The sequence below is a fragment of the Corythoichthys intestinalis genome, unplaced genomic scaffold, assembly GCF_030265065.1.
Source record: "Corythoichthys intestinalis isolate RoL2023-P3 unplaced genomic scaffold, ASM3026506v1 HiC_scaffold_23, whole genome shotgun sequence".
Taxonomy (NCBI): domain Eukaryota; kingdom Metazoa; phylum Chordata; class Actinopteri; order Syngnathiformes; family Syngnathidae; genus Corythoichthys; species Corythoichthys intestinalis.
Window position 1 is genome coordinate 8403194 of NW_026651592.1, and position 27049 is coordinate 8430242.

The 27049-nt window shown below is 37.1% G+C and overlaps 2 protein-coding genes and 1 pseudogene across 3 annotated transcripts in view; 2 read left to right on the plus strand and 1 right to left on the minus strand.

Moving 5' to 3' along the window:
* Positions 1-222: 222 nt before the first annotated feature.
* LOC130911181 (diablo IAP-binding mitochondrial protein-like) lies at positions 223-6480 on the minus strand. Of its 2 annotated transcripts, none has more exons than XM_057828975.1 (6): positions 6324-6480; positions 5403-5535; positions 5143-5268; positions 4109-4219; positions 1414-1510; positions 223-1288 (listed from the first exon to the last, which is right to left on the minus strand). In XM_057828975.1, exons 1-6 carry the CDS (start codon positions 6434-6436, stop codon positions 1083-1085), a joined length of 786 nt encoding a protein of 261 aa, XP_057684958.1. In that variant the 5' UTR covers positions 6437-6480; the 3' UTR covers positions 223-1082. The 2 variants fall into 2 exon arrangements, with proteins under 2 accessions (XP_057684958.1, XP_057684959.1); XM_057828976.1 differs by having other exon boundaries at positions 224-1288; positions 5403-5532.
* Positions 4167-27049, plus strand: part of LOC130911257 (odorant receptor 131-2-like) — a 29397-nt gene continuing 6514 nt past the window's right edge. The window contains exons 1-2 of the mRNA XM_057829104.1: positions 4167-4341; positions 5153-5347. The gene's annotated coding sequence lies outside the window, so the exon portion shown is untranslated. The remainder of the gene's footprint in view (positions 4342-5152; positions 5348-27049) is intronic.
* On the plus strand, positions 9571-26565 carry LOC130911256 (odorant receptor 131-2-like; annotated as a pseudogene).

The window sequence follows — 27049 nt, forward strand, 5'->3', positions numbered from 1 at the left end:
ATTGGTCGGTGTATGTGGGTTTCCTGTGTACTTTTATTTTGATGTCGCCGTTGTCTGTGTGATGTATTTTTATGTCCAGAAAGGCTATGGATTGATCTATTTCTTCTTCATGGGTGAATTTGATGCTGCAGGTGGTGTCCATGGTGTTGAGGTGGTCCGTGAGAAGAAAGGGTTTGACGAATATATAAGTGTAGGCAAAATGAACTCTATACAACTATGTAACATATCATAAATTATGGACATTTTTATTTCTCATTTCCAGATGAGTTTTGACAACGTAATGCAATCAATGACATAAAAATACTGATCATAGTGATATAGACAAGACAACAGACTCCACCAAATCACTAAGTTTTGTGCTAAAAACACAAATATTGCTATAAATTTACTGCAATAATCATGGATACTTGCACTGCAATGAGGACAAGGAGTGCAGAAAATGAATGGGTCGATAGAATATATTCATCCTGGTCTTAACAGTGTTTTGAAGTGACTAGAAATAGAAACTGTTTTAATAACTGTGCAGTCCATTTGCTCGATTAAATACTAATCAAATGCAGTCCATTTGCTCCATTAAATACTAATCAAATAAATAATCACCAATTAAATACAAAGAACGCCCACGGCTATCTGGCAAGTAATTGAGGACAAGGCCACAACCTTCCCTCCAGGCCCCAATGGTTTAAAATTGCCCGTAGATGCCACTAGAAGGCAGCAAAGCACAACTTTTGTCTAAATGTAGCTCTTCCACTCAGAACACCATTTTTTTTGACACCAAATTGTCACAAAATAGTGAAAATTAATTATTTTTGTCCATGTGAAACGATTTCACTCACTTCAAGTTTCCTGATACCAAGATGCCCGAAGATTACAGTGAATCACTATCTTAATGAGACTCCCCAACTCACTTCAACAGAGTTCCTTGACACCGAGATATCACAAGGAAACATTTGTCAAAAATTAGGCTCTTCCACTCTTCCACTTACTGTACATCAGCATAGTTCCTCGTGGCAAAAGCACTATTTTTGTCTGAATGAAACAACTCAATTACAAATACGACTACTACAAATTGGACGTCCTCTTCAGTCCTCTCTCAAGTAAGCGTCCTGTATTTCAAGCTCGTCCGCCTCCTCCAATGAGGCCACGTACTCCGCCATCCTTTGGATCTCATCCACTTTGGTCTCGGCCAGCTTCTTGTCCACAGCTGCCGCCGCTTGCTGGGCCTGGTCGGCGTGCGACTGCATCAGTTGGATGTTGGCCGTCAACGTGACGGACGCCTGCTCCGATCCTGAGAACCAGAGGTGTAAAATTCTTGTCAGACATGAACAATTACAGGACGTAGAACTTGCAAGGCTAAAATTAGTGGTGAGGAGTAAGAAACTACAAATACTTGAATACTATAAGCCCACTGACCAGATGCATAGGCCACCTCCGCTGCTATTTTGCAGAGATTAACAGCCTTGATCCATGTGGTCTCAAAGCGTTTACATTCATCCAGATGTTCGTTGACCTATCAGAAGGACACCATTTCAAAGTCAGTTTTCTGCATTGTGTTATACACAAGGTCGCCACGGAGCCAGATTTTTTTTTTCTTTTTTTTGAGGGGGGAGGGGGGGGCATAAACTACAGAAATGCAAAGAAAACTGTTTTGGTCAGTCATTTCTGTAACACATACAAAAACTAATTTTTAGAGATGTCCCGATCGATGCCGATCGATCGGGTCCGATCCCGTCATTTTCAAAGTATCGGAATCGGCAAAAAATATTGGCCATGCCTTTTTTAAATATATACAGTATATACAGTACTGTGCAAAAGTTTTAGGCAGGACACCTGCCTAAAACTTTTGCACAGTACTATATATTTTTATTATATTATGTATATACTGAATATACTGTATGTATATATCCTGCCTAAAACTTTTGCACAGTACTGTATATTTTTTAATTGTTTTCTAATTGTATTTAACGTTACAGACATAATATGTTACACTCATCGAGAGTCTTTAGTTTAGGCTTAAGGTGGGGTTATCAATTTTATCCCCATAACGGCGGTAATTACTCTTTAAAAAAATGTATCAAGTTAAAATATTTAACGCAATTACTGCATGCGCTGCACGACCCACTCACGCATTGTCGCGCTCAATCTGTAATGGCGCCGGTTTACCTATATAGAGAGATAAAAGGCAGCGTATAATGAGTAGAGTGAATTTTGGCAGCCTTTGGAGACTTTTTTTGAATTGGCTAAAGCCTTTCAATCCCTCTCCCTGCGATTAGGAATATCATGGGAAGCAATGTGAGGAAGTAAGGTAGCAATTGATCTTTTTCTTAACCCCTTATGTTATTTCCCAACGCAGAGAAGATATATCAATTTGTAGCACTACGCACAGTCATGGTTCCACTTCCCATCATGCAGTTGGGCATGGCTACAGTATCATTTACTGAAAGCTCAACAAATACACTAGATGGCAATATTTAGTCACAATATACAAAGTCACAAGTCTTTCTATCTGTGGATCCCTCTCACAGAAAGAATGTTAATAATGTAAATGCCATCTTGAGGATTTATTGTCATAATAAACAAATACAGTACTTATGTACTGTATGTTGAATGTACATATTCGTCCGAGTTTTATTCATTTTTTTCTTAATGCATTGCCAAAATGTACATGATCGGGAAAAATTATCGGGAATGATTGGAATTGAATCGGGAACAAAAAAATGCAATCGGATCGGGAAATATCGGGATCGGCAGATACTCAAACTAAAACGATCGGGATCGGATTGGGAGCAAAAAAACATGATCGGAACAACCCTACTAATTTTCAATCAAAATTGTATTTTTTCAATTATTTGCAAAATAAAAGTTAACAAAAACAGCTATAACCACAACCTCCATCTCCTAATTTTTATTTTCCCTCATTTCCTCACATACTAAATGCCAAATCTCAATTTTAACTAATTAAGAACATAGGATGTATATTCAAATTGAAGATAATGTAAACATTTACTTTTTTTTTTTTTTTTTTTAATATTAAAGATATAAGTAACATACATTCAGAAAAATAAGTACGAATGACTTGTATTTCATTTCACTCTGCATAATATATTTTAAAGATCGCGCAAACATTGACTTTTTAAAATCATAAGTAAATGAATAAGTAGCCTAACATAAATGAACAAATATAAGTCCAAAGTGCACATTGACAGCTAAGATGTTCTGAACCTCCTCATCAGAGCAAATAAAACAAAATATGATAAATAAGCCACCTTAACTCTTTCCTTGCTCTTTTTTTTTTCTTTTTTTTTTTTTTTGCTGTTTCAGAAAACGTGCACATTTGAATGTGCACGTCAATACACAGCCAATTGAATGGATAAATGAGTCCAGGCATTTTGCTTTGCTGCGTGCATCCGCACATTGACGTGACCAGTCATTGTCAGACTCAGATAACTGCAACAGCTGGGGAAACCTCCATGCCGTCCGTGGAATAAAACAAATAATAAATATCGGTGGAAACAGATTATGCTACACAAGCACTTTATTATGCTTGTTGTTAACACTTGTGAATGTAAATCTGATGTTGGTAGTTTGTTTTCTTCTTAGAGATAAAATGCATGTGTGGCAGCTTTGTATTTTTTTTTACATAGCGTTTTGACTGTTGCCATCATATTTTTGGAATCAAAGCACCCTATACAGGAACAGCGTTCTGGCCCTGAATCTTATACATGAACTGCGTTCCTGACCGTTCCCGCCCACTTTCACCCCTGGTCTCGCCTCTTAATGACATTACTACAGAGTACGAGGGGAGTAAATCACCAATTTCATGATTATATGATACAATATCGCTTCTTCCGTCTCAGAGCAGAACTTCAAGTCACCTGAGTGTTTTCCGCCATATGTAAACATTTTAAATAAAATTAATTCTTATTAGATTTAAAAAAAAAAAAATAGTACCGCATATAAAAGAACGAACATGAACATTAAAAAGCAAGAAGCAATTTATTTTTTTTATAGCCTAACATAGCTCAAGCTAATGATAACTTTTGGTAACTAGCATAAAGCGTTTTTGAGTGTCTATAAAGGCACTACATTCATAAGGGTTTCAATTTACCTCTGCTTTCTGTTCAAAGATGGCCTGCTGAAGCGAGTCTTCCTCAGCTGAAGTCAGTTTTCCCAACGAAGTCATATAACGTCTCTGCAGGGCGATCCGTGTGTGCACAGCCTGGAAACGCACCAAGATATTTCATAAAATAAAGAGAAGTTTGCTTTCCACGTGGCAATAAATACGTTTGAAATGACATGACACCGCGCAACCGCTTTTGTTTAACCCAGCCATAAAAGAAGGTAAGTCACTACAATTATTATTCAAAATGTCATTAATCATGAATTCCTTAATTTCATCATTAATTTCTGTCTAATATTTGTTAAAAAAAATAAAATATTTTAAACATATTTTAAACTTTAAACAAATTACGTCACAATAAAAAAAAATTGTGTCTATAAATAGGTCACGGCTATCTACCTCATAACTATCGCTTAATTGTATTTTTTTTGTTACTGTCGCATTTTCACCGATATATTAGATCATAAATAATCGATCCAAACAAGGAAAATTTGAAAAAAAAAAAAAAAAATTTAAAAGGGTAAATATTTGCAAAAGAAAATCTTGACTACTCCTTGATGTCTACGATTTCGGAATTGCGACCTGTGTTATATTACCGTGTTTCACCCATAAAATCCCCAAAAAGTCTGGCTTTCAATCAAAAAATAAACTAGTATCCCGCCATTGTTGATGTCAATAATTACTTACACAATGCTCATGGGTGCTAAAGCCTATAAAATCAGTCGTACCCAAGCGCCAGCAGAGGGCGGCAAAACTACATAAAACACAATTAACATGTGGGCATTTCACTGAACTGTCATTTAAATCTGTTTGAGCTGGACATGTGCGTTAACTGCGTCAAATATTTTAACGTGATTAATTAAAAAAATTAATTAACGCCCGTTAAAGCCATAATTTTGACAGCCCTAATATATATAATATATATATATGTAAGTATATATATGTATATATGTATATATATATATATGTGTGTGTGTGTGTAAGAAAGACAACTTTCCCTTATTTATTGTGTTGTATCCCACCTTTGTGTAGGCTTCGAGGGCGTCGACCAGAGCGTAGGTACTTTGTGAAAGGAGTGTACCGGTGCCGTCAGTGAGCAGTAACGTCGCCCTTCTGATCAGTGCGTCGTGACTCAGGTGCTCTGTTTGCTGCAAGAAAACATTTGAATGGTGAAGCAGCATGTGGATCATTCATTACCCAAAACAGTGGTGTGTCCGAAGCTTACTTGTAAGTAAATTTTTCAATTGCAACTTAACATAAAAATCTATATTTTGGCACACACCTGAATAGATGGAGTTGAACAAAGATGGCTCAAGCTTAAAGGCGCAGCGCTTGTGTGTGCACACTCTTTCCCCTGCGCCAATCTCCTGTTTGCAGTCATTCTGGTGCTGAGGAGGACACCCGAATGACTGCTGCTAGGTTGGAAATAAACAAAATTGTTAGTTTTTTTTAAAAAGTAAGTGCATTTCAGTTAGTGTTTCTTTAGATAAAGTAGGTTTTTTGGTGTTGTTGCTATTACAATGGTAATTGATTGGTTGCCATTGACAGCGAGAGACGTCCAATCCATTTGAACTGAAAGGGTTGGCTGCAAATATATGAATGTCTACTGGTGAGAAACTGATTTAAATTCACAGCAGAAGGATTAAGAGAGCCACATGAATGGACTTCGATCAATGTCAATGGCACTGAAATAATTAAATTGGCAGGAATTATGAAATTAGGACTTACTGTATGTGTTATTATAAACCATTAAGTACTTAAATGTAGTCTTACCAATAGACAGTCTTTAAATAGTTTTAATACACACACAGTTTTATCTTTCAGTTCAGTTTTTTTTTAAAGACATTTACTTATTTAGAAATAGTAGGTGTAATAAAATGGTTTTTTTTCCATTTACCCCAAAAAAATAAATAAAAATAAAATGTATTTAAATATAATTTCCATGTTCATATTTTTGTCAGTAATCATCAATTGCTCAAAGAATAGGAGCCATAGTTTTAGGAATTTATTATTGAATTAAATTATTTTTATTCTAAATACAGAAGTCTCAGTTTTTATTGAAATAGTTTTTTTTTTAATTCAGTTGATCACAAATATGTAGATTTTCTCTAGAAAAAAAATCTATTTGTGTCTATTTTTTTTTTTTTTTTTTTTAACATGTTTTTCCAAAATAAAACTAGTATGTTTTGGAGAACAAAAGTACCTAAGCAGACGGCTGCATGCTGCTCCTCTCCTGCTTGGAACGTCTCTTTGAGAGCCCAAACGTTGTCCCATAGTCCGAACGGCACATGTTGAACACTGACGCACAGCTTGCATTCTAAACTTTTTCTGTCGTTTGTTAAATACGAAGCAAAAAAATCTTTCACTTGTCCAATTTGCTTCTAAAGTACCCTCTCCCTTGTATTTATACAGCCCTTGAAGTTGCGTCACATTGCGTAAAAGTCATCGATCTGTTGACTCGGCCTGAATGTGCGCTTGTTTGGCCTTATCTCACCAGAAAAAAGGCAATGTGCGTGCAGCCTGCAAAGTCTGATGTACAAGAACGCTGTGCAATACGTGCATGCTAGACGATCACATAATCTTGTGGTTGATCTTTGACGTGGTGAAGCAACATGGTTCGTAATCCAAGGCTATTCCTGTATGCTGTTCCAACAATTACATGTTATTCTCATTTGGTGCATTTGATTTGTGTCAAAATGTCATTAATTGCCAACTTTTCAGGCCTGTCACGATAATCGTAATTTTCGAACTATAAGCCGCAACTTATTCCCATAGGCGGAGTTTGACTTTTGGGGCAGGGGGGGCACAACATGTTGATGACCCCGAAATGCAGTGTCAGCAATAAAATTACCTTACAAGAATATTTATAATGATAAGTTGACAATGAGCGTTTTTTTGTTTCCCATCATTCTTGAGGCGAATTCTAAATCAGGCTGCTTAGGCAATACTTTTCGCCAAGATCGTCATCCATTGAATATGGGACGCTCGCCGGCGTCGTGCCAATGTAGTTACCCCAATCAAAAATGGTATCCCCTGGGTGGAGCAATATGGAGATAGATTTGTGTCTTTATTATTCAATCCTAAAAAAAGGTTGCTTCAATCAAAAAAAGTTGCTTCAATAGAAATATATATTTTAAACCAAAAACTGTTGCTTCAACAACAACAACAAAAAATGTGTTTGAATGCAAAAAATAAATTTGAAACTCAAAAAACACGAAAAAAAATTCATGTGAAAGCTTTTTTTTTTTGGGGGGGGGGATTGAAGTCAATTTTTTATTTATTTATTTATTTTTAAGCAACTTTTTTATTGAAGTAATGTTGATTTGTGTTTGGGCACGTTTTGCCTAGGACATTTTTCTCTTTATTATTCAATCAGAAAATAAGTTGCTTAAAAAAAAATTATAGATTTTCAAACAAAGAAAATCAGTTTAATAAAAAGAAAAAATTATATATATATATATATAAATATATATATATATGTATATATACACATATATACATATATATATATATATATATATATATATATATATATATATATAATTGGTATTCTGTTTTTATTTACTGTATGTATAACACAACGTCCCAACTTCGTTTGAATTGGGGTTGTTTAATCATAAATTTACCCCCATTCATATTAATGATCACAATAATAATGCCTTGCATTCGGGTTGTTCCAATCATGTTTTTTTGCTCCCGATCCGATCCCGATCGTTTTAGTTTGAGTATCTGCCGATCACAATATTTCCCGATCCCATTGCATTTTTTTGCTCCCGATTCAATTCCAATCATTCCCGATAATTTTTCCCGATCATATACAGTACATTTTGGCAATGCATTAAGAAAAAAATGAATAAAACTCGGACTAATATATACATTCAACATACAGTACATAAGTACTGTATTTGTTTATTATGACAACAAATCCTCAAGATGGCATTTACATTATTAACATTATTTCTGTGAGAGGGATCCACGGATAGAAAGACTTGTGACTTTGTATATTGTGACTAAATATTGCCATCTAGTGTATTTGTTGAGCTTTCAGTAAATAATACTGCAGCCATGCCCCGATGCATGAGGGGAAGTGGAACCATGATGGGAAGTGGAACCATGACTGCGTAGTGCTAGCAATTGGTATATCTTCTCTGCGTTGGGAAATAAAATAAGGTGTTAAGAAAAAGATCAAATGCGACCTTGCTTCCCCACATTGCTTCCCATGATATTTCTAATCATAGGGAGAGGGTTTGTAAGGCTTTAGTCAATTAAAATATGCCTCCAAGCCTCCAAAGGCTGCCAAAATTCACTCTATTTATTTTATGCTGCCTTTTATCTCTCTATACAGGTAAAATGGCGCCATTACAGATTGAGCACGACAATGCGTGAGTGGGTCGTGCAACGCATGCATTAATTGCGTTAAATTTTTAACGTGATACATTTAAAAAAAACTTATTGCCGTTATTGGGATAAATTTGATAACCCTACCTTAAGCCTAAAGTAAAGACTCAAGATGAGTGCAACACATTATGTCTGTAACGTTAAATACAATTACAAAACGATTTATTTAAAAAATATACAGTATATATATTAAAAAAAGGCATGGCCTATATTTTTTGCGGATTCCGATACTTTGAAAATGACGTGATCGGGCCCGATCGATCGGCATCTCTACCTTGCATTTATATAGCGCTTTCTTGTCAGACACTCAAAGCGCGTTTAGATTGCATTATTCTTTCACTCCGCACACTTGGTGACGGTAAGCCACTATTGTAGCCACAGCTGCTCTGGGGCAGTCTGACAGAAGCGAGGCAGCCAATCAGTGCTATCCGCCCTTTCGACCACCATCCGTCCACTCGTTCTGACACTCTTTCACACAGGGTGAATTATCTTGCCCAGGGATACAGCGATGATGGGCTCAGGTGGGATCTGGAATCAAAACCTTGATCCTTCAATAAATGCATGAGAGATATGTTCAGTCAGAAATACAGAAGTTATTACTTTGACTCTGTTTTATAATCCTAACAAAAAATCTATTTAGCCAGCTGTTTGGAAATGACAGTGAGGGAGCAGCCAAGTGTTTGCGCTGAGAGTTTGTTTTGGACGCCCAGCTCCCCGGCTGTGTCCAGTAGTGACGCAGAACTTGCGCAAATAAAAGCGGCCAGTAACCCGTACCCCCCGTCCCAACCCCACTACCACCTTCAGAGTGAGGCGCTCCCCAGAGTCAATGTGTTTGACAAACAATGGGAGTTAAGTTAAGGTTGCACAACAACACTCGGTGGCTGTGACGTTAATGATAAGCTTGTCTGGTAATTGCTAACTGAAACCACCTTCAGGAGGCCTTCGAAAACAGCAAAATATCCTAGTGTTGCAACACAGGTACGAATAAAAAGTTCCCTTTCATACATGTGGTAAGCACAAATAATAGTGTTGTGCTCAAAGCCACACTGTCTGGGAGCATGACTTACACGAGACCGGAACTCACCTAGACCGAGACAAGACAAAGACCCTCAAAATGTGGTCTCCAAACCAAGACTGGTCCTGTTTACAGTTTTACAGCTTTACTACTGTAGGTAAATGGGCCCTTAGATCTGATGTGGCATCTTGCTCGAAAACTGGAAAGCTCGAAATCTGTTAATAAAATTGTTAATAACAGCGTTAGACTATAACAGCGTTACTAACAGTGTTATTTTTGACAGCAGTGAGTAATCTAATTAATTACTTTTCCCATTAGCATAGCATTCACATTCTCGCTAGCATTAGCATTTAGCGTAGCAAGTGTCATCTTAAACTCTCGGGCAACTTTTTTTTTTTTTTTTGTACATACAGTTTGTGGCGTTCATGGTGAGATGGAAAGAACTGTTATGGTACAGTGGCTGCAGACGTTAGCTTGTCATTTCGCAATGAGCTCGCATCAAGATATGATGATGTCAGCAGAAGGTGCTGGAATTTTTAAAAACTAATTACGCCCAAGTGTCAGCAGGGGCTATAAAACATCAACTGCCACATGCATATGGCGGAAAACACAGACAAGACTGAAAAAGCAGTTTCTGCGCTTGCACTCCTCTTTAAAACAAAACTGCTGTATTTTAAGCCAAAACAACTGTTGTGTTTGATAGAACAATGTCTATATGCTGCAATAGCAGATTCATGGTGCATTAAGCCCGCAAACTATTTTTAATTTGTCCGTTTGACCCTGAAAACCCCCGTTTACAGACGTCGCGCAAACGCTTTTGTTTCAGCCCAGCCATAAAACGAAGGTAGTTAATTATATTTAGCATTCAAAATGTCTGCCGTTTTTAGCTTAGAATCATTAATTGATGTCTAATATTTAGTTTAAAAAAAAAAACTTTTAAAAATTATTCACTCGCATATTTTAAACTTTTAAACAAATTATGTCACAATGAAAAAAATGGTGTCTGCAAAAGTCACGGATATCTACCTCATAACTATCGCTTAATTGTATTTTATTTTTTACTGCTGCGTTTTCTCCGATGTTAGATGATAAATAATCGATCCAAACAAAGAAAAAATGAAAAAAAACTTTAAAAGGGTAAATATATGAAAAAGAAAATCTCGACCACTCCTTGATGTCTGCGATTTCTGCATCGCAACCCTTGTTATATTACCATGTTTCACCCATAAAATCCCCCCAAAATCCGGCTGTGGCCATTCACAGCTGTATCTTGACACTCAGTGATAGATGCTACATGGAGTTTTTGGATCAAAAAAAGGTAAGTACGCGATAATATCTCGTTAAAGTCATGGCGTCTGTATTTCTGCTCTCGCGTGCTCTCACCTCCAGATAGGGTTTTGCTGTCTAAAAAAACATTATGAAAAAAAAAAAAAATGCCCTCCTGTTCAAAATTTTTCTTACACCAGAAAATTGAGATTTTAAGCTTTCCAATGATATATCACACATGCACATCGGACAGTTTTGAAATTTGCCAAAATTGGGGGTCTCAGAGCGGAACTTCAAGTCACCTGAGTGTTTTCCGCCATATACATAGACAATGGTACCTCTACATACAAAATTAATTCGTTCCAGGACCTTGTTTGTAAGTCGTAATGGTGTATAGTTGTATCTTGAGCAGGATATTCCAATAAGAATCCATTATAATTCCATTAATTCGTTCCACAGCCCGAAAACCTACACTAAATCCTTAATAAATACTGCTGGTACCATTAAAAATGGCAATTACAAAACAAAGAAATTACTATGAACCAAAATCAGAATAATAATATAGTACAATAATTCCAGCAATAATGTAATGAATCGGGTTCTAATGTGGCGGATGTGTTTTGCGTGCTGTACCTGAATGCACCGCGTGGCTGACGTGACAGAGTCAGATAGGTGCAGTAAAGATTTTACTTTCCCTTTAAATGTTATGTTGTTGCTGGCATCAACTGTAGCATACAGTAGGCGTGTTGTGTTGCACAAGTTCTGAAATAAATGATTAAAATCCTGACGAAGTTGGCAATTTCTTTGGCAATGTTACCATAATAATAATTGTCACCTTATAAGGACTGGCGAAAGGAAGTCAAAGGAGGTCCATCGTGATCATAGACATTCTACGGCCGTATTGTCGAGCCAGTTCACGGACGGGTTCATGTTGACCATTTGGCAGCTACACGCTCCTCCGATGCGGGCCGGTTTGTTCGGCGGTCATTGTCCAGCTGCTTCCCCGGCGAGCTCTCCTGTCCGTAGTAGCAGGGGAACGAGCTGTAAATTGCTCTCCGCCGGGGGAGTTGCCGATCGGTGAAGACAATCAACAACCCAGTCGTCATGTGAAATGATCCGGGCTAGTTACGTGTGATTTTCCGCTTCGAAGACTTTGAAACATCACTCTTTTAGGGTTAGCATGTCAGCTAACTGTCACTCCTCTTGGTTTGTTTAAATTCTCCGAAGCTGGAGAAGGGAAATGACATAAGCCCAATTTAGGTGGCATAAAATATCGTTCGGGAGGTGCGACAGTAAAGGTGAAGTCGACAGTTTTGACCATTATGGAGTTATTTTGCCATGTCGTCCTGATGAAATGCATTTTTATTATTTCATATTCCATTTAGCACAAGACTGTTATTTGTCATGACTATGCCATTTATTTAGCTATTGGGGAAAAATACTTGGGAAAAAAAGAATATCCTGTAAAAATATTGGAGTAGAGAGACTGAAACAATGACAATTTGCGGCTCTTTGCGTCACATTTTCCTTGTTCTGAATACCGTAATTTTTGGACTATAGGCCGCTACTTTTTTCCCTCATTTTGAATCCTGCGGCTTATAGTCCAGTGCGGCTTATATGTTGATTTATTTGGGTTAATAGCCAACACTATATTTGACAGCGGCGTCATAAGACTGCCAGAAGACAGCCATAATTATGACATGACACTATTATGAGCATCAATGAATGCTTATGACAGATGTCACTAAATGTCATCCGGCAAACTATATCACCAACTCTATGTCCAGCTCAGATCTTTTACATGCAGTGAAAAGTGAGATAATTTGACATCTCTCATAAGCATTCATTAATGCTCATGGCAGTGTCATGTCATAATTATGATGGTCTTATGACAGTCTTATAGCGCCACAGTCAAATAAAGTAGCTAACTAGTAATTAATGAAACAACTGGAACAGTAACTGAAGAAATTATTAGCACAGAACATGAATTTTGAATGTTATTTACATCTGTAGAGTTGCAATGCATGCTAGGAGGCATGTTGGATGACAACAGTGTTGACAGCAGGTGGCAGCAGAGGTTCACTGTCTCCCCCATGCGGAAGTGATGGCAAAATGACGCTTCTTGAAATAATGAAGCTTTGCAGCCAATTGGTTCGATCTTTGCAGCCAACTGGTTCGTGAAGCTTTGTAGCCAAAGCTTCATAACTATTCATTTGGTTTTATGACAGTCTTCTGATGCCGCTGTCAAAAAAAGTGTTTCCGGTTAATATCTTTTGATGTAAATATCTCATAATACAGTGAGCACAGCTGCGGCTTATAGTCCAGTGCAGCTTATCTATGAACAAATGCCTTTTTTGTGTCAAATTTGGTGGGTGGCGGCTTATAGTCAGGTGCGCCTTATAGTCCAGAAAGTAGAGTAATTCCACCTCAATAGGCGGAATAGTAAAACTGATGAGCCCATTCTCCCGCTGAGGTCATCCACCTGTTTGGGACGCTGGAGCCCTATAAATGTAGGCGTGGTTAACCGGCAGATTAAAAGACTAATTTTCGTCATCTGCGCTTTGCTCAATTGTTGTATATAGTCGAATCGTCTCAAAATATGATTCTAAATCACATAATAATGCTATTTAAGACTTTTTTTTTCTCCTCTGTCCTGTGTAAGCACTTTAATGAATGTTTATGACAAATGTCATTTTGTGTCATCCGGCAAATGATCTCTCCCTTTTTAATGGATGTAAAATATCCGAGATGGACATAAATGGAGTTAGTGACATAATTTGTCGGATGATACTAGTCGTCAGCATTCATTCATGCCTATGATAGTGTCATCTCATAATTATGACCGTCTAATGGCAGTCTTATGACGCCGCTGTCAAATAAAGTGTTATCTTTAAACTAGGGCTGTCAAAATTATCGCATTAACAGGCGGTAATTAATTTTTTAAATTAATCACATTAAAATATTTGACGCAATTAACGCACATGCCCCGCTCAAACAGATGAAAATAACAGCACAGTGCAATGCCAACTTGTTACTTGTGTTTTTTGGAGTTTTGTCACCCTCTGCTGGTGCTTGGGTGCGACTGATTTTATGGGCTTTAGCACCTATGAGCATTGTGTAATTATTGACATCAATAATGGCGGGCTAAATTTTACAAATGTTATTAAAACGAAAACATTAAGAGGGGTTTTGATATAAAATGTCTATTCCTTGTACTAACATTTATCTTTTAAGAACTACAAGTCTTTCTATCCCTAGATCGCTTTAACAGACTGTTAATAATGTTAATGCCATCTTGTTGATTTATTGTTATAATAAACAAATATAGTACTTATGTACCGTATGTTGAATGTATATATCCATCTTGTGTCTTATCTTTCCATTCCAGAAAATTATTTACAGAAAAATATGGCATATTTTATAGATGGTTTGAATTGCGATTAATTACAATTAATTACGATTAATTAATTTTTAAGCTGTAATTAACTCGATTAAAATTTTTAATCATTTGACAGCCCTACTTTAAACCCAAATAAATCAACAAATAAGCCGCACTGCACTATAAGCCGCAGGATTCAAAATGAGGGGAAAAAGTAGCAGCTTATAGTCCGAAAATTACGGTAGCTGTCATTGGAGTTGACTGATATGTCTGTCATTGGAGTTGACAGATACTTATAGCCATCATTGGATAATACTGTAATGGCCATCTCTTGGCATACTCGAAACCTGTAGTCCCTTGTGATGATATGCAAATGCGAAGAAGTGATGCTTCATGATGTTGCAATCATGTTGATGAAAAGGTGGATTCAAGGTTGCAAGGTCTGCACACGCGTGTTCAGCACCGAAAAGCCGACAGTGCACACTAACCTCATGACCACAAGAAGGTGAGTATATAATCAGTAAATGGTTGATGTATTGATTAATCAAATTGTCCAAATGGATATGCTTTGTGTCTCTTCTACAGGGTCTCTCACTGTTTTGGCAATGTCTTAAGAAATTACTGAATTACACGTTGTTTTTCCCTCCTTTTTGACAGTTTGGATCGCTATTTGGAAAACGGTGCGGCTGAGTTGGTGCACATATCTGTACTAATGTTGCAGCAGGTTTTAAATGTATTTCAAGATGGTTGAACAACCTGTTTATGCATTGTTTTTCCCTTTTCTGACAGGTTGGATCACCATTGTACAATACAATCCCATTAATTTGATGTTTTAAATCGATGTATTATAAGTAGTTCATTTGATGGTAAAACCATTTTTGCAATGTGGTACCAAATGGTTACAATTGAAAGATTGTCGGTGACTCTCTCTCACTCTATCCAGTGTCGACTTTGTCGCTTGATGACCGTGCTGCATCCTTGGCTAACTGTCTCCAGGTTTTTCCGTCCTCTGCTTTCCTTAAAAACGTCCTGTATTGTCCTGTTACTCCATTTCATGATGTTGTCCATGTATGCCGTTCTTGGTCTTCCCCTTTTATGTTGACCCTCTACCTCTCCTTGAATTGTGTCTCTTGTAACGCTGCACTTTCCCTTCCTACTTATGTGACCAAAGTAAGACATTTTCTTTTCAATTATTTCTGGTAGAAGTTGTCGCTTGATGTGTGGTTCTTCGAGAATGCTGAAGTTTGTTCGTCTTTCTTTCCAGCGGACTCTCAGTGGTCTTTGGTCGAACCACATTTCTGCTGCATGTATTTTCTTTTCATCGTTCTTTTTGATGATGACTATTAGAACCAAAAGCAATTGTAGTATTGTGAGAAAAACACACCGGAGTAAATTATGGTACTTTTGCTACAATGTCATTCTTTTACAAGTCAGTCATTTTAGCTTCTCATCGTCCTTTAACAACACCATCTGCCAAAATGTCTTGTCATGTGACATTCTATACTGTATGTGTTCAGTTGCGTTTTATTTAAACACGTCTGCGGTATATTGTTGTAGTATGACATTTATTCTTTATCTTATTCACACTCAGATCAATTTAAGACTTGTAAAATTGAAACATTTATTTGTGTATATTGTACTGAAGTCCTTTTTTTTTTATCTGTTTTTGGAATTAGGTTTCGTGTGTGTAAGTCCTTTTTTGGATCTGTTTTTGAAATAGGTGAAAAAAAATAAACGTCAGACTTGCTCAACTACAATACAGCAATGGCGGCCGAGTAACTTTAAACACAACAGTAAATTTTTGTATTCTACTGCCTCGTCATGATTGTCGGTTTACTCCCGTGTGTATTCATGCCGTGATGTATTATTCTGTAGTACACATGAGAACCTTGCAAGTAGGTTTTGTGCAAGAGAAATGAATTTTTATGCAAAATCATTCTATTTTTTTCCAAAATGAATTTGATATTTTTCCTGAAAAAGTGGTTGGGGGAAGGAATAACTTCTTTTCCTCTGATAAAGATAATTATTACACATCTACTTTGTGACAATATGGTTGTTTTTATTCTTAAATAGATATAGCGGAAAACACTCAAGTGACTTCAAGTTCTGCTCTGAGACCGCCTATTTGGCCAACTTTCAAAATTGTCCAATATGCATGTGTGATACATCATTGGAAAGCTTAAAATCTCAATTTTCTGGGGGAGGAAAATTTTTGAACAGGAGGGCATTTTTTGAAAAAAAAAAAAAAAAAAAAAAAAAAAAAAAAAATGTTTTTTAAACAGCAAAATCCTATCTGGAGGTGAGAGCACGCGAGAACACAATTACAGTCGGCATGACTTTAACGAGATATTATTGCGTACTTACTTTGTTTCGATCCAAAAACTCCATGTAGCATGTATCACTAAGTGTCAAGACTCAGTGTGTGAATGGCCACAGCTGGATTTATGGGGGATTTTATTGGTGAAATATGGTAATATAACAAGGGTCACGATGCAGAAATCGCAAACAACAAGGAGTGGTAGAGATTTTCTTTTTCATATATTTACCCTTTTAAACTTTTTTTTTCAATTTGTCTTTGTTTGGATCAATTATTTATCATCTAACATATCGGAGGAAATGCAACAGTAACAAAAAAAAAAAATAATAATAATACAATTAAGCGATAGTTATGAGGTAGATATCTGTGACTTTTTTACAGACGCCATTTTTTTCATTGTGACATAATTTGTTTATAAGTTTAAAATATGTGAGAATTTTTTCTTTTTTTCAAACGAAATATGAGACATAAATTAATGAATCTAAGCTAAAAACGACATTTTGAATAATAAATATAATTAATTACTAGGGTTGTTCCGATCATGTTTTTTTGCTCCCGATCCGATCCCGATCGTTTTAGTTTGAGTATCTGCCGATCCCGATATTTCCCGATCCGATTGATTTTTTTTTTTTTTTTTTGTTCCTGATTCAATTCCAATCATTCCCGATAATTTTTCCCGATCATATACATTTTGGCAATCCATTAAGAAAAAAAATGAATAAAACTCGGACGAATATATACATTCAACTTACAGTACATAAGTACTGTATTTGTTTATTATGACAATAAATCCTCAAGATGGTATTTACATTATTAACATTCTTTCTGTGAGAAGGATCCAAGGATAGAAAGACTTGTGACTTTGTATATTGTGACTAAATATTGCCATCTAGTGTATTTGTTGAGCTTTCAGTAAATGATACTGTAGCCATGCCCAACTGCATGATGGGAAGTGCAACCATGACTGTGCGTCGTGCTACCAATTGATATATCTTCTCTGCGTTGGGAAATATCATAGGGTGTTAAGAAAAAGATCAATTGCTACCCTGCTTCCCCACATTGCTTCCCATGATATTTCTAATTGTAGGGAGAGGGATTGTAAGGCTTTAGCCAATTAAAAAAAGGCTCCAAAGGCTGCCAAAATTCACTCTACTCATTTTACGCTGCCTTTTAGCTCTCTATATAGGTAGAGCGGCGCCATTACAGATTGAGCACGACAATGCGTGAGTGAGTCATGCAGCGCATGCATTAATTGTGTTAAATATTTTAACTTGATACATTTTTTAAAAAATGAATTACCGCCATTATCGGGATAAATTTGATAACCCTACGTTAAGCCTAAACTAGACTCTGGATGAGTGTAACATATAATGTCTGTAACGTTAAATACAATTAGAAAAACGATTTAATTTTAAAAATATACAGTATATACAGTGTATTCAAAAAAAGCATGGCCAATATTTTTTGGCGATACCGATACTTTGAAAATGACGTGATCGGCATCCCGATCGATCGAGACATCTCTATTGATTACCTTCGTTACCTATCATTTTAAAGCAGTTGCGTGACGTCTGTAAACGGGGGTTTTCAGAGTAAAACGGACAAATTAAAAATAGTTTGGGTGCTTAATGCTCCATGAATCAGCAATGGCAGCATATAGACATATTGTTCTATCAAACACAACAGTTGTTTTAGCTTAATATACAGCAGTTTCTATTAAAGAGGAGTAAAGTAGCAGAAACTGCTTTTTCAGTCTTGTCTGTTTTCCGCCATATGTGATTAAAGATGTTCATTTTGGAGGTAAAAACAAAAAAAAACAAAACATGTTCTTTTGAAAATAGTCATATTTTTTCAGGAAGATGGGTTTGACATCAAAAATCAAGAAAAATTTTGAAATATATTTCTTCAATTTTTTCAGTATTGGTTTGTTTGTTTATTTTAGGAAACATACATAAAATGAAATTATTCTTGAAGGTATGTTTTGCATAAAGAAATTGCAATGTAGCAAGAATGAAGACACATTAAGGTGGTTTTGTGTTTTAATTTGTGTTCTCGGAAATACAGTTTAATGTTACAACAATAAAGAACCAAAAAGTAGTGTACAGCTTAGGAAATAAAGGCTTTTTATAAGTATTAAGAAAGTGTTCTCTACTTTTTGATAAGAATCAGTTTTCTTTCAAGGGAGAAAAATTAGTGTAGCAAAAACCCATTCTTTTGAGAGGAATTAAAGCCTTTTGGAAAAAAGAATCAATACTTAAAAAATGTTTCATTAGAAAACAATTTTGATTAAAAATAAATATCTTAATTATTGCATTAATAGGAAATATTGTCATAAAAGTAGATTTTACTTACAGAAATAGTAGTAGTGTTACAAAATTAAGGATATATTATTTCATTGAAAAAGTAGTAGTTTGATATTCAAAATATTTTATAAAAATTCCACAGAGCAATATTGTTTCAAATAAAAACTTGTAGGTGGGAAGACAATGAAATTATACAAACAGTTTTACAAAGTGCTGATTTTTTTTTTTCTTCAGGCAAAGTCATTTCCCCCCCCCTCAGAACGATGGTAATTATGCTGACAAAGACTTTTTTTTTTTTTTTCAAGAAAAGGCAGAAGTGGCTATAATCTTGTGTTTTTCATGACTTTTCCTCTATAGAAAGTGAATTTTATGTGAATAAAGATTTGACTCATTGGAGTTTTTCATTTTCACGACAGGTGGCTCGTGCTCAAAATGTCTTCTTCCCCTGAGCTTCGCGCAAATGTGACGTGGTCGCTCAACCAGGCGAGGGCCATCATGATAGCCACTGTGCTGCCGTTGTTCTGCGTGTTCCTGTTATGCGTCGGACTCATGCTGTGCGCTATAGCCAAGCTGCCCCACACCCTCGACACGCCTCGTTACCTCCTCTTCACGTGCATGCTAGTCAACGATAGTATCCAACTAGTGTCTTCTGTACTCCTTTTCATGTTGGCCATGATTGATGTGCGGTTGCCGCTGTTCTACTGCTTATCCCTTATCTTCATTGCAAAAGCCAGCTTCCTCAACTCACCGCTCATCCTAGCCACCATGTCATTAGAGCGCTTTGTTGCAATCTTCTACCCGTTGCGCCGCCCGGCTGCCTGGCGATCTGACCGCATCTGGGTCATCATCCTGGCCATGTGGCTGCTGAGCTGCTTGGGCCCTGTCTTGGACAATATCATCTGGGATAGACAAACCTTGCCCGTCGGCAGCGAACCCGTGCTGTGCAAGAGCCCTCAAGTGAGTGCCACGCCAGCCCAGGCCTTGCTCCGCATAATTGTCAACGTGACCGTCTTTTCCCTGATGACTGTTGTTATCATCTGGACATACATACAGTAGGCATCATGGTTCAGACGCGGAAGCTGCGCAGGGCCGGGGAGTCAGCGGATCGCGGTAAACGGACGGTTCTGATTCACTCCGCACAGTTACTGCTCTGCGGGCTAGCTTTCACGATCCCTCTTACTGAAACGCTCATTAAGCGAGACTCCTACCAGTCACAATATACAGTGATCTTCTTCAATTACTACTGCTTTGTCATCTTTCCGAGGGCCCTTAGTCCGCTCATTTACGGGTTCCGGGACCAAACCCTACGCGAGCAGATGGCTAAGGCCTTCGGAGACTGTGCCAGGTCGAAGGAAATTATTATTATGATAAAAAGAATTTGATTTTTATGCTGATTTTTTTTCTCAAGTTTGGAATTTTAGGCATGATAACAGTTTCAAAGTGTCAGTTTTCTTCTACTTATAAAAGGTTGGGCCATAGCAGCAACAGTTTAAATTCGCTTTCCCCAGCTGGGAAACATGGGCCATTCTCAATATACAGTACATTCTTGTCCATGCTTGTGTTCTCGTGTGCTGGTGACACGTCATCAGAGCCAGTCTATAGACTACGAAAGGCTATTTTAACTTTTAAATAGGTGTCTTTCATTCTATGGACACATTAGTTTTGTGTTTTTACTAGGGCTGTCAAAATTATCGCGTTAAAGGGCGTTAATTTTTTTAATGAATCACGTTAAAATATTTGACGCAAATAACGCATGCACTAAATGACCCGTTCGCACATTGCCTCAAACAGATTACAATGAGGCCGTTTATGGACATTAAGAGTGAAGAGAATGCCACCGGCCGCTTGGGGCAGCGCCGTTCCATACTCATGTTATTTCTTCTAAACGTGGGAGAATTAATAGATGTGAGACGTATATGCTGTATTCACAATGCAATGCAAATTGCTATTTGTGCTCCTCACATATTTCGGTAAGTTTTCTTTCTTTTAGTGGCAATTATGTGTCTCTTGTTGTATTTTGGGTAAGATATGTACAGATATATGTTATACAGTAAAGGCGAGTGGACACAGGCGTTCTTTGGACCGCGCCGTTTATTGGCATTAGCTGCGGCAACTCCTTCACAACAAACATAAGTATCGTTTAGTGAAAGCACAACAAAAATAATATTCCTATCTCTCCAAAAAAAAAAATAATGTTCACAAAAAGAAAAGCACTTCAGTCTATAGTAATGAGGCCCTATTCTGACACAGAGTTAGACAACAATGCAAAATGAACTGGCATTCCATATCAAAATAGCTATGCAAAATACACGTAAAACTTAGACTTTGGTCACTCTATTTTTATCGTTATTTTTATTCTTATTATTATTATATTAACTCTACTTTTGATTGAAAATTTTACAAATATTATTAAAACGAAAACATGAAGAGGGGTTTTAATTAGGGCTGTCAAACGATTAACATTTTTAATCTAGTTAATTACAGCTTAAAAATTAATTAATCGTAATTAATCGCAATTAATCGCAATTCAAACCATCTATAAAATATGCCATATTTTTCTGTAAATTATATATATATTCTGTAAAATGTTGGAATGGAAAGATAAGACACAAGATGGATATATATATTCAACATACGGTACATAAGGACTGTAGTGGGCATTTCACTCTACTGTCATTTAAATCTATGCTGTTCTCACTCCGAAGCGTCTACTTTTTCCACAGCTAGACAGCTAGTGAACGACGCCTTAATAATCAGACTTCTCCCTTTTTCATCTGATTTATTAATAAAATAGCCTCAAACCATTGTCCTCTTTAGACCGTCGTAAAACTACAACAAAAAAAAGTACACAAGCATTGCATTAGCAACAACGTTAGCTTAGCAGGCTATACAGGTTCACTAAACATAAACAAAAAGCGTCTTATACAAAAAATATAACATTTCACTTACTAACATTATATGTACATTCTTTACAACAACCATACTTACGGACAAAACTTGTCCAAGGATCATATAAGCACAACATTATCAGCCCGAGACGTCGTGCAGGCATAATGAACTGGTAAGAAAACAATAAACCATGTCACAAAGCGACCACAAGAGTTCGCTGTTGGACAGCACAAAAAGCCTTGCTGTAAAACTTACCAAAAGGCAGAAGACTTTCTGAGCGGGACATGTGCGTTAATTGCGTCAAATATTTTAACGTGATTAATTAAAAAAAATAATTACCGCGCGTTAACGCGATAATTTTGACAGCCCTAGTTTTAATATAAAATTACTATAACTTGTAACTATAACAATTATCTTTTAAGAACTACAAGTCTTTCTATCCGTGAATCACTTTAACAGAAAGAATGTTAATAATGCCATTTATGGATTTATTGTTACAATAAACAAATACAGTACTTATGTACAGTATGTTGTATGTATATATCAGTCGTGTGTCCTATCTTTCCATTCCAACAATAATTTACAGAAAAATATGGCATATTTTAGAGATGGTTTGAATTGCGATTAATTGCGATTAACTACGATTTTTTTAAAGCTGTAATTAACTTGATTAAAAATTTTAATCGTTTGACAGCCCTAGTTTTTACACATCACTGAATCCATTGTTGCATTTATTATTTAAGAGAGAATTAAAACAATTATTTATAAACATTGCTTAATATATACGTAACGTGATTTTAACTTTTAAATACAGTGGGGCAAATAAGTAGTCAACCACTAATTGTGCAAGTTCTCATACTTGAAAATATTACAGAGGCCTGTAATTGTCAACATGGGTGAACCTCAACCATGAGAGACAGAATGTGGGGGGAAAAAAAACAGAAAATCACATCGTTTGATTGTTAAACAATTTATTTGCAAATCATGGTGGAAAATAAGTATTTGGTCAATACCAAAAGTTCATCTCAATAGTTTGTTATGTACCCTTTGTTGGCAATAACGGAAGCCAAACGTTTTCTGTAACTCTTCACAAGCTTTTCACACACTGTTGCTGGTATTTTGGCCCATTCCTCCATGCAGATCTCCTCTACAGCAGTGATGTTTTGGGATTGTCGTTGGGCAACACGGACTTTCAACTCCCTCCACAGATTTTCTATGGGGTTGCGATTTTGAGACTGGCTAGGCCACTCCAGGACCTTGAAATGCTTCTTACGAAGCCACTCCTTTGTTGCCCTGGCTGTGTGTTTGGGATCATTGTCATACTGAAAGACCAAGCCACGTCTCATCTTCAATACCCTTGCTGATGGAAGGAGATTTTCACTCAAAATCTCTCGATACATGGCCCCATTCATTCTTTCCTTCACACAGATCAATCGTCCTGGTCCCTTTGCAGAAAAACAGCCCCAAAGCATGATGTTTTCAAACCAATGCTTCACAGTGGGTATAGTGTTCTTGCAATGCAATTCAGTATTCCTTCTCCCCCAAGCACGAGAACCTGTGTTTTTACCAAAAAGTTCTATTTTGGTTTCATCTGACCATAACACATTCTCCCAGTCCTCTTCTGGATCATCCAAATGCTCTCTTGCGAACTGCAGACGGGCCTGGACGTGTACTTTCTTCAGCAGGGGGACACGTCTGGCATTGCAGGATTTGAGTCCCTGGCGGTGCATTGTGTGACTGATAGTCGCCTTTGTTACTGTGGTCCCAGCTCTCTGTAGGTCATTCACTAGGTCCCCCCATGTGGTTCTGGGATTTTTGCTCACCGTTCTTGTTATCATTTTGACGCCACGGGGTGAGATCTTGCATGGACCCCCAGATCGAGGTAGATTATCAGTGGTCTTATATGTCTTCCATTTTCTAATAATTGCTCCCACAGTTGATTTATTTACACCAAGCGTTTACCTATTGCAGATTGTCTTCCCAGCCTGGTGCAGGTCTACAATTTTGTCTCTGGTGTCCTACTACAGCTCTTTGGTCTTGGCCATAGTGGAGTTTGGACTGTGATTGGCTGAAGATGTGGACAGGTGTCTTTTATACCAATAATGAGTTAAACAGGTGCCATTAATACAGCCTCGTTAGACCTCATTAGAAGAAGTTAGACCTCTTTGACATCCAGAAATCTTGCTTGTTTGTAGGTGACCAAATACTTATTTTCCACTCTAATTTGGAAATAAATTCTTTAAAAATCAATCAATGTGATTTTGTTTTTTTTCCCACATTCTGTCTCTCATGGTTGAGGTTTACCCATGTTGACAATTACAGGCCTCTCTAATCTTTTCAAGTAGGAGAACTTGCACCATTGGTGGTTGACTAAATACTTATTTGCCCACTGTTTATTCACATTGGCTTTGTGTTTTTACACATTACTGAATCCATTGTTGTATTAATTATGTACGAGAATCAAATAAAACACGTATGAAAAAGCATTGCTTAATATATGTAAATGTAAGTGATCCCTAGTTTTTCGCAGTTAATGAGGACCAGAACCCGATAAGTGAAAAACCGCGAAGTAGCGCCCCCCCCCTCAATTTTTTGTGTATGAGTTCAATATATTTAGTTTAGTATATGTAGTTTTAAACATGTTACCGGCCCACCAAATTATTTTTAACCAAGAATAAAGTAGAAAATGCTTCTCTTAATAAATGCTTCATTGAGTGAGTCCACTCAAATCCGCTGAAGCTGCTCACTTACACAGCGAGTTGCCACAGCAACTGTTTAACAAGCTAAGCAATGACCTACGCATGCGACGTTTTGAAGTTTTGACTTCCAAGCGTCTCTCACAAGATCAAACCTTAATGTCTGCCAATCCTCATTAACTTTAATAAGCAACTCAAGTGCACTGCCAGACCAAGAAAAGCAGCAGAGGGGAGACATGATCGGATCGGGACAGCTCATCTGTATTTATTTATTTTTTAATTATTTTATTTTATTTTATTGTTTTATTTTTATTTTATTTTTTATTTAAAAAAAAAAAAATCTGCGATGGACTGAGTGCATGAAGTTTGACTTGCAAAGTAGCGAGGGATCACTTTAATATGATCACAAAAATTGTATGATAGGATAGCTTTATTAGTCATTGACCCCCGCTCTCACAGATGACAATGTTCCGCGCAGCAAACTTCTCTCTGTTCTTCGGAAGTTACAGAGCAAGTTACGAGCAAGATACAATGTACATAACATATACAACATAGCAGGGATATGACACGATGCGTCACGTGCAGGAATTTTTTGTATGACAAAAAGGTAAACTACCGAGTCATGGCATGTTTTGCATGTCTCCCTCCTTTAACACATCTAAATCAAATGATCAGCTCATCAGCAAGCTTTCCAGTTGCCTGATAACAATCCTGATAATTTGATTTAGGTGTGTTAAAGGAGGGAGACATGGAAAACAAGCTGGATTGCGGCTCTCGAGGACCAGGGTTGGCCACCCCTGCTGTAGACAAAATAAGAGTTGCAGAGCCCTGCGACCAGCCTTGAGAAGAGAATCAAGGGCAACGGATAGGGTCACCTGTGCAGCTCTCCCAGGAGAAGTGGGGTTGGGATGAGGGGGATTGGGAAGGGAAAAGGAAAAGTTGTAATCAAAATAAGCCGAATCAGAATTTAGAATGTCCACAAGTGCAGTTGTCCTTAGTCAGTTGCGCACATCAAGGCAAAGGGCAGCCCTCAGTTCCCGAAAGTCTCTCCCAACAGACGTAGTGTCTTGAAACTTCCGCCAGTTGGAATGCGTTGTTCTCCATACGTCTCCATCCCTCCCCGGATTGGGCCGCGCAAGTGCGGGCGAATGAATGAATGATGAACTTTTGGTATTGACCAAATACTTATTTTGCACCATGATTTGCAAATAAATTATTTAAAAATCAAACAATGTAATTTTCATGGTTGAGGTTGACCCATGTTGACAATTACAGGCCTCTCTAATATTTTCAAGTGGGAGAACTCGCACAATTAGTGGTTGACTAAATACTTATTTGCCTCACTGTACATGACCCATGATGCAATATGTTACCGGGAAGACCATGTACATAGTACGGCTACCCGATTATATCGTACAGCTCTACTTACACTGCTGGCCAAAAGTATTGGCACACCTGCAATTCTGTCAGATAATGCTCAATTTTTTTTGCAGAAAATGATTACAATTACAAATGCTTTGGTAGTAATATCTTCATTCATTTTGTTTGCAATGAAAAACACACAAAAGAAAATGGAAATAGATAATTTTAAACAAAACTCAGGAAGACACCACTTCTGAACCAGACACATAAAAAAGCCAGGCTGGAGTTTGCCAATTCTCACCTGAGAAAGCCAAAAACATTTTAGAATAAATCAAGAAATAAGCCTCACTGGACTATAAGATGCAGGATTCAAAATGAGGGGAAAAAAGAAGCGGCTTATAGTCCGAAAAATACGGTAACTATGGAGATAGAATAGTGCCATAAGAAGTGAAGCTGTAAAATGAAATTATAACTTGTAAAACAACAAAAAGAGTTAATATTTTAATTTTACAACTTCTTCACACCTGTTTTGGCACTATTCTATTCTCCTTACATTGTAGTCCCTTGTGATGATATGCAAATGCGAAGAAGTGATGCTTCATGACGTTGCAATCATCTTGATGAAAAGGTGGATTTAAGGTTGCAAGGACTGCACACGCGTGTTCAGCACCGAAAAGCCGACAGTGCACACTAACCTCATGACCACAAGAAGGTGAGTATTTAATCAGTGAATGGTTGCTGAATTGAATCATGAAATTGTCCTAATAGATATGCTGTGTGTCTCTTTTACAGGGTCCCTCACTGTTTTGACAATGTGTAAGAAATGACTGAATTACATGTGTTTTCCCCCCTTTTTTTGACAGTTTGGATCCCTATTGGCAAACGGTGTGGCTGAGTTGGTGCACATATCTGTACTAATGTTGCAGCAGCTTTGAAATGTATTACGGAATGGCTGAATAACCCGTTTATGCATTATTTTTCCCTTTTCTGACAGGTTGGATCACCATTGTACAATATAATCCTATTCATTTAATGTTTTAAATGCTTACAATTGAAGCATTGTTGGTGACTATTACAACCAAAAGCAATCGAACTATTGCGAGAAAAATGCTCCAGAGTCAATTATATTTCTTCTTTTGCTACAATGTCATTATTTTCCAAGTCAGTTGGACTTGTCATCCTCCTCTAACCAGTGGTGCCCCCAGAAATTTTTCATATGTTAATATTATGTCTTATAAACTATCAGAAAGACTTGAGGACAAACCAACTGATATACTTCTCGCTATCTCGCTTCCGTGACCTGT

Coding starts and splice junctions, on each gene's coding strand:
- LOC130911181 (XM_057828975.1), bottom strand. CDS start 6,436: ATGCAAGCTGTGCGTCAGTGTTCAACATGTGCCGTTCGGACTATGGGA. Junction 5,269..5,402: donor GTTCAACTCCATCTATTCAG/GTGTGTGCCAAA, acceptor GTTTTCTTGCAG/CAAACAGAGCACCTGAGTCA. Junction 1,289..1,413: donor GGAGGTGGCCTATGCATCTG/GTCAGTGGGCTT, acceptor TCTGGTTCTCAG/GATCGGAGCAGGCGTCCGTC.